Consider the following 13547-nt stretch of genomic DNA (forward strand, 5'->3'; position numbering starts at 1 on the left):
ACCACCTTCTTCTGATTAAATGATTATTCAAATTTGTTCTTTTTCATGAAATGATTTTTCAACAACTTGCAAATCATAAGGGGTCAAATGAAAAGTTTATTTCTTTGTTTTGTTGTGCTGTTACTGTTGATTTCATGTTCTCTTCTACCTCATAATTATGCCACCTTTTTTCTATTTTGGTGGCATTACAGTCATAATTTGCTGTTGGAAGTATCAATAAAACCTAAGTGCAAACTATATACAGGTCCCCCCACCCCACAAAGCCAAGGAACATTTTGTTTTTAATTTTATAATAATTGTGTCAAGTAGCTTGCGCGTACCTTATTAATATATAAATATGCTCCTTAATTTAGTTTCATTTTGCAGTTATGCCTTTCAATTTTGAGTATGCGTACGTAGACACTTAAATTTGTACAAAATTAAACAAATAAAATCATTTATTCTATATGGCATCTGTCATGACAATTTTGTGTCCTATGTGTATTATGCCACGTAAGATGTGTCTACTTGTTCAATTTTTTACAAGTTAGGTGTCCACTTGTACACATTCAAAATTGGAGGACATAAATGTCAATTAAATACATATTTATGTATTATGCCACTATTTTATTAAATATCTATTATCTACTAGTTTTTATAACACAAATATCAAATAACAGTACTAGAAATTACTTATATGGCGTCTTTAATCTCCATCGAAATTTGAACTTTGATCTATCTTAATTGTCGTTTTACGTAATTTATTGATCACTATGTCATACTCAGCAATGCGAGTGAAAGAATATATTTCAAAGATGAGCAACATTTCCATTCATAGGAACTTTTTCAGTAAATACTATACTGGCCCACTCCTTTCTTAAAGCAGAACCTCTTGCAAGTTGCAAAGGAAATCATTTTGCCACTTTATTCTAACTAGATATTAGTCCTCTTTAAGTATATTAAGACCATATATATTCATATATATTGTCCCACAACCCCATTGGCTTGGTGTTTTCATATTCTTACCTTTATTTTACAATAAGATTCTTGATACCTTTCTTCAAATCGATTAATGAAATAATGTAAATTGTCTACATTATATTTTTTGAACGTATTTTTTCTGAATCTTATGTGAATATGGAATATTTTGTGTACTGAATTGTCTTTTTTTTAGGTATAATACATGTATATATATGTCTTATAACTTGGTCTCATTTCACATTTATACCTTCAAACTTTAGGTACGCACAAATAAACACTTAAACTTGTATAAAGCTGAATAAGTAGACACATTAGTCCTATGTGACACAATACACATAGGATACCACGTAGGACGCAAATTGTCATGTAGGATGCCACATAGGACGTGTGTTTCTATTTATTCAATTTTATGCAAGTTTAAGCGAGTACTTGTGCACACTCGAAGTTGGAGGACATAAATATAAAATAAGACAAAATTAAAGGACATATTTATATATTATGCCTTATTATTATTTTTAAAATTGGCACTGCTACATTTGTGAGTATGTATCATTTAGTTAAAATAACAGTAATAAGAAAGAAAACTAAGCTGGCGTTTAGCTATTGATTTCCAAATATTCTTGGCAAATATTATTTGAGTAAAAATTTGGGTGAAATATCACCATGTGTTTGGCCATAGTATTTGGGAAATATATTTCACTTTTTAAAAAAAATATAATTTATACCCATAAGTTTTAAAAATATCAAAACTGACCATAAATCTGTATTATACAAGTCAATAGGATATTTGTTACAACAATAACAAATAGTGTCCATGACATTAGAGCAATGCGGTAATTTGGAGTGAGTGCAATAAGCATAATTTCATACATCGTGAAGTAGACAAAACACATGACTTTATTATCTTGAGCCGATTGATTATCATTTTCATCAATAACCATATTATCATTTAACATTCACAAAATATTTCATCACTACTTTGAAATTGACGTAAAAAATTATGTAATACAAAGTAAGCAACAACTATAGAGGTTGTTTTTGTAAAAGATAAAAGTTTAGAGTAAAATTTCAATTTTTGAAAGATCCCAAATAATGAGAGTTAGCCCAAACACTAAAAAAAACTAGTATTTGAAAATTTGAAATATTTACCAAATAATAACAAAATGTATGAACAAACACTATTTGCCAAATTTTTCTTTAAATATTATTTGAAAAATCTATGGCCAAACGGACCCTAAAAGTGGACCAGTTTCCTTTGGGACAAACAAAGATTGCTTTATTCTGCTTCTTTATAGGCCCACAGGTTTATGAAATTTAAAAAGATCCCTTCAAGCTTTTGATACACAAATCAAACGGAATGAAGAAACAAGACAGAAAGTGGAGGATGCTACATTATATTATCATCAGCAGTCAAAAGCATTACACATATAGTTTGCACATTAGACTTATAAACAAATGGATTATAATTAAAGAACATGCATGCAGATACAAGGAATTTTTTGGGATTATTTTTATGTTTTATCAAACTACAGTTTAGAACTTTGAATTGAATAATTTAAATTTTTATATCAATGAATAAAGTTTTTTTAATAAGATCCAATATAATATGTTGCAACCAAATGATTAATATCTTATCAACTAAAACTAGTCCTTAATATTATAAATAATAATATTACTAAGTAAGATTAATAATTTTTTTTATGTCACTTAGAAATACCACACAAATCATAACTATGTAGAAATAACAAATGTTACAAACTTATAAACATGTAATATCTGATAGTATACAAAATTAGTTATAAACTCTTGAAAAGCTAATATATTGTTTTTTGAATAAATAAAATTATTGATAATATTAGCATCATATTAAATCTCAAAACAAAAAATATCCAAATTACAGTCTGATGAAATTAAATTTGAAAAATTCATCTTTTTTATCAATTTTATCTTTAAATCCAGACTGATCCAACAGTAAGCTATCATTTTTATCTTGAATTCTTGGATAGAAAATTAAACCCTCATAGTGAAGTACAAATTTAAAGATATACTTCAATAGTAGTAGCCGATGGTCGTCAATGAAGAAGCAATAGATAATCAAAAACCATGAACAAATCTCTATAATATGCTGCTAAATCCAAAAAGCTTCGAATATCGATAGGAATTAGAGGTCTAGGCCACCTCTGTATTCTTCAGATCAACACTAATTCTTTTTAATTGTTTGACCAATGAAAAATTTAGTCTAATTTGTAAATTTGTGAGATTTTTTTCTTTCTTCGATACTTTTTTTTTTATAGATGTGCATCTATAAATTAAGGGCAACAATAACTATAATTTTTCATAATTTTAGACAAGTTTAGGTGTTTACTTGTGCACACCCAAAGTTAAAGACCATAGTTGCCAACTAACGCCAAGTTAAGGGTCATATTTACGTATTATGCCTTTTGAAATTGTTTACATAATTATTTCAAGATACAAAAAATAATAATATTATTCTATATACAATAAAATTTATTTAGACTTATTATTTTATTCTAAAAACTAATTAAGAGTCACAAAAAATTTTCTAACTTACTTATTATGATAAGTTCTTTTTAAAAAGTTATTTTATTCTTAAATTTTATAATCAATTAAACAACACACATAATATCATAGGAGATAGTAGTACTATATATGTAGCACTTAAGAAATACCAAAGCAATACAATGAGCAATTAGTGTATGATTTTATGGGCTGGAAATGTAGCTATTACCAGTAGTGCTGTAGTGGATTAAGACTTTTATAGCTATGGATTATTTTTAAAGTAAACTTGTATCAATCAAAATCATAATTGCGAGCTAAAATTCCTCAATAAAGATATTATTTGTTTTTTCAATTCAATGCAATGGTCAATCGAAATAATTGGATTGGTTCAAGAAAAAGAAAGGAGAAACAATATATAACTTTACATACAACTGTAATTACCAAAAGGGTTAAACAATGTGAAGGATGAATATTTCACTTTTGAATTGGAGAACTGAAATGAAGGTGCGCTAGAACAAATTGTTCTTTTCCTTTCCTTTTTATTTTTTCTAGTTATACTGATGAAAAAGAAAGAATTAATAGGCATGAAAGATCATGATTGTTTATATTTTTCAAAGACTAAGTCGTGTCAATTAAAGATTTTATGATCGTAGATACTTTTTAAACTATCAATCATAAAATATAAAATTTAACACTTGTCGTAAGAAAAACAATTATATTTAAATATGAGAGCGAAAAATCAATACAAAAAATAGAACAAGAATTATCTTAGAAAAAGGAAACAAGAATTTTGTGTAAGATTTTGTTTAAGAAAAATTATTAAAAGGTAGTTTATGAAATATGAAAGGGAGGAAAAAAATGTCGAATTGAATAAAAAAAAGTAGAAAAACAAGAGTTGGATTTTAAAATAAAAGCATTGCTCTGGGAGGGATTTTAAAATATCGGTTTATTGTTGCTCGCTCGCCAATTATTTTATACTATACTGTTTTAATTTTTATATAAAATATATATATAGCTTGATATAAGATTATATGTGTGTGCGTATAAACTATATATTCTACATCAAGCTCGTATATCAAAATAATTTATTTCTAAACTAATGTAATTTTCGCAAGTTACCCTTCAATTTAACCCCTTATCCTCCAACCTAGGTTCGCCCCGACCCCACGCCAACGCTCACCTCCTGGCCCCATCCTATCCTCGGCCCCTTTCTCATAGTATCTGAAAAGATTATATATTTTAAGGAGGTAATACCTCATATGGTCACTCAACTATGCACTCTTCTCTCAGAAAGTCATCCAACTTTCAATTTTCACTCAAAAGTTACTCAACTATGCATTTCTTTCTCAGAAAGTCACTCAACTATGCACTTGTTTCTCAGAAAGTCACTCAACTTTGAATTTTAACTCAAAAGTCACTCAACTGTCTACTCTTTCCTAAAAAAAGTCACTCAATCTATTAAATTGTTTTTTTAATTAAAATTTATTGATATTAATTATTTATATAACAAACCAAAATTTTTAAAAAAATAAAAATACCATTTAAATTATTTAGTGATCCACCCACCTAACCCGATCCATTAAAAAATATGATATAACCCATTTTATTTTGTCTTTAATCCTAATTCAAGGTTTAAAGAGAGGAATTGATTTAGGATTAAAGACAAAATAAAATGGGTCATCATATTTTTTTAATGGGCCAGGTTAGGTGGGTGGATCACTAAATGGTTTAATTTATTTTTTAAAATTTTTGGTTTGTTATATAAATAATTAATATCAATAATTTTTATTTAAAAAATAATTTAATAGATTGAGTGACTTTTTGAAGAAAGAGTGGATAGTTGAGTGACTTTTGAGTTAAAATTCAAAGTTGAGTGACTTTATGAGAAAGAAGTGCATAGTTGAGTGACTTTTGAGTGAAAATTGAAAATTGAGTGACTTTCTGAGAGAAGAGTGCATAGTCGAGTGACCATCCGAGGTATTAACTCATATTTTAAGACATTACTTAGTGTTTACTTATTATTTACCAATCACTAAAACATAAGTTAAAAAACTATCATTTATTTTTCACGAAAACATTTTTCTTTATGAAACACTTATAGTTCATGTCAAACACACCTTTAATATGAGTATGTGTTGCTTAACATTAAGGGGAGGTAAATACGTGAGTTAAACACTTGTTTGGTCCACAGTCAATTGTAAAATATATGAGTAAAGTTTGTAATGATCCTATTAATTAATTAGAATGGTAGGTTAAGTAGGTTTAATCTTCAATTCTCAATAAATAACCTTTATTTTTATCATGCATTTTCCCAATTCTAACCTACCAAGTAAATGAGTAAAGGAGTCATGAATATTAGCCATAACAAGTCCACAAAATTATTTTCTACTAACAAAAAAACAACTTCTTCATCTATTTTGAGTACTTTTCAAAGTTCTTCTGGATTTTCTCCAGTGAGTTTTTTGAACGATATAGGTACTAAGGTGCGCAGTGCACTAAACTGGTTTTCGAAATCGAATTACAGAAAAAGGAATAATTCACGTAAAGTAGTCTCATCAACAAGCTTAGCAAGGTCGAGTTCTTATCATGCACAAACATTTGATTCTCAAAGAGTTGAAGCTATTGAGGATTGCATCCAGTTCCTGAATTTGAATTCATCATCTAATTCACTCCGGAGATCCAATTCCGTTTCATAAGGTTGTGATGGAGTGACAAATAGAGGGTTCGACAGCATTCAGTAGCTTATGTGTAGATGATTCTACACATGTGTACGCTAAGAAATACACTTAATATGTAAAGTAAAAATATATAGTTGTTAGTTCAGAATCCATAAAGTTAAAATCTTGAATCTCCCTCTCAATAATTAAGTATCCTTTTTAGATGCTCGAATTCAAGCTTTGACAATACATTCAATCATTTACTACTATGAATTTTAATTTGCATAAATTGTAATTTGTATCTATTATTTCTTCAAAACAATTTACTGCTACATTTTGTGTTAGTTGTTAAATTTTTCATGTTCTACTTGATTATTAGCTATCATCTATATGAATTTTATTCTCTTTTTTTTTTTTTTTGCGATCTTCCATTGTGCCTTATCTTTGGCTGAGTCGACATCAATTTGGAGGATTTATTTGTAGGGCTTTCGAAATAACTTCCTTTCGAGTGATTTTTTTCGTAGATCTCCGAATTTCACCCTAACCCAAGAATTTGCTTTATATAGGGAGACTCGTGCCCGCGTGCTGCAAGATCGAGTTTTACTTGCTCAACGAACTCGATTTCCTTTATGTCTTTCTCATTATAGTTTTACACCTAAGGACCAGAGTTTCTCGACCACTTAGTTTCCCTTAACTAGTCATAATGGTTGTTGACTCCAACTTGCTAGGAATTAAGACATAGTTATTGTTGTCATTACAAAGGTCTGTTAGGTTGTGGAGCTTGATTAATATTTGATGTACTGTCATATATTACTGTTTATGTTGTTTAACCTTCAGGGGTGAAGTTGTCATGGGGTTATGGGGGTTGTACTATTTATTCTCCATTTATTCTCTGTAACAAAAAATATTCTGATTTATTAATATATGTACTCCACCGCCGTGAAAGTTTACTCACGGGGTGTTACCACGAAATATTAGTTTCTCTCTTTCTCTCTCTAGTCTTTCTCTTGAAAGTTCTTGTATTCTTAATTCATCAAGTGTGTGTGATTCGATCCTAACAAGGTCTACCTTTACACAAAGGCCTATAATTTCGTTTATTTAAGCAATCGTCATAACAGAAGAAGAGATGGAAGAAACGAAGATTATAAAACTTTCTATTAGAAACCGCAAAAAGAATGTTCAAACTTCATATTATCTTTTTTTGAGATTTGCTTGAGCAGAACTTTTCCAGTTTCAATCAAGAAACGAATACAATCAATTTACCGAAGAAAAAACTACTCAAATAAAGGGTTGAATTAAGACACAATAATTGCTAAATAGACTCTCTTTTCTTCATTTCAGCCTTCGCCGTGTTTCTACGTTGATATTTTTTAGCATTTCGGAAGATCCTTTGGAGGGGGCAAAAGTGACTCATTAGGACCTTTGCCATTATCTACGAGGAACGCCATCTTCAATCCCCACGTCGTGTGAATCTCTAAATGGCAATGCATAAACCAAACTCCTGCATTTTCATAAGATGTCTCGTGAATTTAAGTTATATATACTGCCAGTATAAAAAAGTTGTACTGTTGGTGTAATTTTACTAAAGGTAACATACCTGGATTGTCAGCGCGGAATCTTATGGCAACCCATCCTCCTGAAGGCACTCCAATTGTATTCCTCTCAACAGGATCAATAAGATTAAAATTGTTAGGATCTTTCTTTGGATTAAAATTTCCTATCCCTTTACCAACGGCGAAGAAATTGAAACCGTGCAAATGGATTGGATGATTTTCAGGGGATATAATTCCAGTATCCTGCAAAACTAGTTGAACTGTCGCGTTATAAGGCAACCGATAAACCTTAGTCCCACTCATCGTAGCCAAATTAGTTGGCGGTGTTCCCGTATAGTTGAATTTAAAAGGCGGATTTTGAGGAAAATCAGTCGTATAAACTCCTTTGATGCCAAAGAAATGTGCTTGTAAAATAGCTACTGTTGGCATGACAAATGTAACATTGTTTATACTAGCAACAACTCTGCTTCCATTCCCCTGTTTACAACTAGAACAGGGGTTAACTCCTAACCCCACGGTGAAAAACAACGAATGATCGACCTTTTTTGGTACTTTAGCAGGGTATTTTTTCGAGTTAAGGCTCCGAAGAGAGTCAATAAAATTGTTAGCTACAGTAGTGGCATTTTTAGGCGGAGTTTTAGTCAGGGTAGTAATAGAACTAGCTAGAGTACCCGAATAATGTAACGTGGCTGTTGCAGTCACGTTATCGACTGCAATAGGTGCATCCATGAAGGGAGATGCAGCAACCATGTATTTCCCTGAACCTTTATCAGCTGTGACAATTACATTTGTGGTTTGGCCTGGTGCAATTATTATTGTATCTGTTTTAAAGGGTTTAACATAGGTAGCGTCTACTTCGACCACTGTCATTTTATGACCAGCAATTTTGAAGAAGAGTTCTTCATTGAGTGCAGCGTTGATTACTCGTAACATATAGGATTTTCCAGGATCAACACTCAATGTATATCCACCTGCATATTCAAAAATCAAAAAATTACTACATCACGTGAGCATCTAAACACCGTTTAAAATCACTAGGCTACAACACCTTGTTCTGCCAAGGGTGTCCAGAATATGTTACTATTTAATCACTTTGTGTATCATTTTACTTAATTGGACGGGTCAATGTTTAGAAGTTAAACATGGCCAATTTTTAAAATAAAATAGTTAGTTGTATGTATTACCTTGGGATGGACAATTTGAAATGGCTCCAGGATGACCATTAATTGTGTGAGCATCAGAAACATTAGGGGCTAAACCTGATTTAATGGCTTGATTAATCACAGCTTCAGTATCAGATTTCCACCATTCAGCTGCATTACACCATCAAAATAATTAATTTAATCTCATTTTTGTAACAAAGTGTTCATATTGAGTAATTTTGTAATATTTTTACCTAGAATAACAACAGCTTCATGGTCAGGTTTTGGAAATGGATATGGCACACCAAGTTTAGGCAAAATGACAATGGCACCATGCATAGTGGCCCTTAGCCATAGTATATGAGCATGCCAAAAGAGTGTACCCCTTTGACCAGTGATGGTAAAATTGTACACATAATTTTGACCTGGCTGAATTGGACACTGCGTGATATATGCTGGTCCATCTGACCAACCTGTTCTAAGTTGTCTCACACCATGCCTATCACACACCAAATCAAAACATTGTGTAAAAAAAAAAAATGCACTAGTGTATCTAAAATATTTATACAATCACGTCACTTAAGAAACTCTCTTGACGTACCAAAATTTTCTAGTACAATAATAAAGGTGGTTCAAAAATTACTTTAGATCACATGCTCAAATGTCATCGCGGTAAATATATGCAATAAACATTACTTGGTGATAAAAATTGTGACTAACATTGCTATAATGTAAGAATAATTACTTACCAATGGATAGACACATTATATTTGACATGGTTAACAACATTGACGAGTACATTGTCACCTTCTCTAGCATAGATTGTTGGTCCTGGGAATTTACCATTAACAGTGGCAATGGGCTTGCTAGAACACAGCCGAGTCGTAGTCTTCATCATCACCTGTGTTAAACCAACCATCTTCTTATATTAGTCACTATGACAAGTTAAACGATACTGATATCGTTTTTTTTTAATAATACTTACATTAAAGTTGTAACGTCGAATCCGGCATTCAACGAAAGCTGGAAAGAGGCATGCAAACAAGAACAAAATACGAAGCCAAGACTCCATCTTTTTTTTTTTTTACTAATATTAAGAAATATTGATTTTTTTTTTCAGTTGTGAATTGTAATAGATGTTTTTTAGGCTTGTTGTATATATAGGTAAAAAGGTCCTTTAAAATTTAATTAAAATTTGCTGCTGAGTCGTTTTTCTTTAGTTGGTGATGACATGGATATTGGGGTCCCTCTCTAAGGTAATAATCATAATAACAAACTTTCATTCAAATTCAATAAAATAAAATAGTAAAATATGTAGCAACAAACTTTCATTAGGTACGTAATTCTACCCCCAATTATTTCTTGCATGTTACATAAAGTACTAACTCTGTGGACCACTATATGATTTTACAAGTTAAGCTTGAAGAAACCTTACCCCAGAACACGAACCAGGTTCGTGTAAGTTGCTTTTAAGTAAAGATAGAATAAAGACACAAACACTTATTGAATTAAAAACCTTCCTCACTCAAGGAAGGAAAAACCACGTTTTATTAATTCAACTATAAGATTTTGTGATTACAACTCAATAATCAAAAGTCTTATCTCTACTACTCCCTCGATTGACTCCAATCGATCTCTCCAAAAGGCCAAACCCACCTTTTGTTACAACTCTTGCTAACACTCAACCCTACAAAGAGCCAAACCCACCCTTTGTACAATAAACTGTAAACTACAATTAAGAACAAAAACAAGACAAATAGTTCTACACGATAAAACCTTCTTACTCAAGAATGTTTTAAACGTAGCAATCCTATCAACCTTGAAGACTTCAATTTGATGAATAATTCTCCCTTGTTCTCTGCGTGAAGTCGTCGTATTCTTCATCAACGTCTTCTTCTTCTTATAGAGTTCCTTTTGCCTAGGGGTGGGCATAAACACCGAAAAACCGAAACACCGAACCGAACCGAATTTTTTTAGAATTTTGGTTTCGGTATTTCGGTTTTCGGTTCGGTATTCGGTTTAATTTTTTGTATTTTTTGGTATTTCGATTCGGTTTTCGGTACATATTACTTTGGAATTCGGTATTTCGATTTAAACCAAAATATTATATTATAATTTAATAATTTAAAAATTATATTATATTAATTAATAATTATTAATATTAAATATTTTTTTTTTAAAAAAAAAGTAAAAACCCTAATACCCTACTTTGACTCTTTCTCTTTCTACCAGATTTTTTTTCCTTTCAATTCACTCCTCATCTTCTTCCTCTTCTTTTCTCCTCTTCCTCTTCTACTCCAATCACTCTTCAGCTCCAACCATTCTTGTCTTCACTGAAGCACCGCCAGCAGCACAACAAGGGAAGCAGCAGCCAGCCGCAGCCAGCAGCACAGCAGCAACCAGCCGCCGCCCGCCAGCCGCAAATAGCAGCAACCAGCCGCCAGCCGCGACAGCACTCAGCAGCAGCCATTAAGTTGAAAAATGAAAGTATGAAACAAAAAATTGAAAAAATTGTAAAGTTTAAAATTTTAAAAAGCCCACTAAACAGGCCCATTAAAAAACCGAGCCGAATTAATAAAAACCGAACCGAATTAACAAAAACCGAACCGAATCGAAATATTTCGGTTCGGTATTCGGTACGCAATTTACAAAAACCGAAAACCGAAAAAAAAACCGAACCGAACCGAAAAACCGAATGTCTACCCCTACTTTTGCCTTCAGTCCTTATCAGATAAGGTAAGGAAGTTATTATTAAGCAAAGATTTCCTTTTAAAGTACAATCCTTATTATATACAACTTCCTTCCTTAATAATATATTTAAGGTTTTCCTTATTTGTATCAACTTATACCTTTAATATATTATTTTTGGCTTTGACAAATAACTCTATTTTCTTGATTACTTGGCTGACCCATTTTACTCGATCTTGGACTCGATCTTGGCTTCTTTTGCTGCGTATATTTACTATTGATTATTTGTGCTTCTTGTCTATCATCAAAACATGAATTATCGATTCTATTATATTCTATCAAAGCTATTTTCCTTTGAGGGAGTGGAAGGCGGGCGTGATACATATTTTTTCATCTTTAATTAGAATATTTGAATGAAATATGCTTCATCTTAACTTTTATTGGTGACAATTATGGGGTTTGGGTTGGTCGATACAATGAACGAAGAATTCAAAAATGTTGCTTCTTAACTGATATAGAAAGCTTCTTTATTGTGTTCACCACATAATTTACATTCTCATACAATAAATGGAGTATATAGTTTTAGATATAGAATGTTTTTACTCCTAATGTGGTTGAACATGCGTAAATTCAATTTACTCGAATATTTAGTGTTTTAAAAAACGTTTTTGGACAAGTCTGGGGGCAGAGTGTAGCAAAAACACCCGGGGCGTAAATGAAGACGTAGATTCATAAGGCGTAAATCCAAAAATTTGAGGCATACGCTCTGAGCATAAAAACGTAAGTCCTGACGTAAAAACATACATCGGGGCGTTTTTAATCATATTTATAACTTATTTTTACTTTAAATCATATTTTTACTGTTGGTGCAATGATATTTCTCAAATACTAATTATAATATTTTTTTTCTTCATTATTGATTATTTATACTTATCTGAAATAAAAAATCATAAATCATTAAAAGGTTTACTTTTGCTAATTTTATTAGTAACAAAATTATAAGATTGAATATACATGAAACTATGCCCCATAGATCCATGGGACTTACGCCCCCATGTCTCGAGACTTACTTCTCGCTCTATACTATATAAAACGTCCCACCTCACACCCCTTCTTTTAAAACACCGCAAACACCAAATAAGAAATAAAAAGTTAAAAGGTGTGAGGAAATTAATTAGTTAAGTCATTTTTCCGATTTGATTATGTAATATTTAATGACTGTCAAAATCCATATGATTCTTGTGTTTCTTCATGTCCCCACATGCAACAAAATTAGATAAGCTCTTCAATTAACTTCCACTAACTTTTAATGTCGCTGTCAAAAAAGTAAGTCACAAAAAACAATTTTGAAAGGTATTTAAACATTTTCCTTTATTATTATTTCTTTTATAAAAAAAAATAATTTGGTGGATAGGTTTATTGGTAAGTTTTTTAAAAATGAGATTTCATTCACATTTGGAAAATTGATTGTTAAAATATAATTTCAATTTCTGTAATATCATTTCTCAACTTCAACTTCGAAAATTATTTTTTCCTAATCTCAACTTAACCTAAATCGAAACACCTACTTAGTGCATGAGGTGCTCGCGGCATATTTAGAATTTCAGAAGGATGAGTGCATTATAACCAAAAGATGTACTTAGTATATAATTTGATTGGTTAGATCTTTATGTTCTTAACATTGAATCGCTAAATTTAAAATTATAAGTCCAACATATATAATACTACTAATTTTAAACTTTAATATACATATTTGACTTAATTATATAAAAATTTTACCGTGCTAATTTTTTTTTTGGAATTTCCAATGTTAAACACTTGAAAATTTTGAAAGACTAAAGCTAAAAAACAAACAAAAATTGATTAACACATCAAAAGTGTCACCGATAACCACTTGAAGTGTTACTAACAAAAGTAAGATAAATATAAATTTTAAATTTATATTTTTGCTTAAAGAGGTGCACTCAATCATCATCGTATTATTATATGCTACTGTTAACTTGAATTATTATTATATGCTACTGTTA

General features: G+C 30.9%; 1 protein-coding gene across 1 annotated transcript; it reads right to left on the minus strand.

Annotated features, from left to right (window-relative positions):
• Window positions 1-7288: 7288 nt before the first annotated feature.
• On the minus strand, window positions 7289-9982 carry LOC101251829 (laccase-4-like). Its single transcript, XM_004249036.4, has 6 exons — window positions 9818-9982; window positions 9582-9733; window positions 9087-9331; window positions 8875-9003; window positions 7735-8661; window positions 7289-7638 (listed from the first exon to the last, which is right to left on the minus strand). Exons 1-6 carry the CDS (start codon window positions 9902-9904, stop codon window positions 7508-7510), a joined length of 1671 nt encoding a protein of 556 aa, XP_004249084.1. The 5' UTR covers window positions 9905-9982; the 3' UTR covers window positions 7289-7507.
• Between the last annotated feature and the right edge of the window lie 3565 nt (window positions 9983-13547).

This window comes from Solanum lycopersicum, chromosome 10 (genome assembly GCF_036512215.1).
Source record: "Solanum lycopersicum chromosome 10, SLM_r2.1".
NCBI classification, from domain to species: Eukaryota; Viridiplantae; Streptophyta; class Magnoliopsida; order Solanales; family Solanaceae; genus Solanum; species Solanum lycopersicum.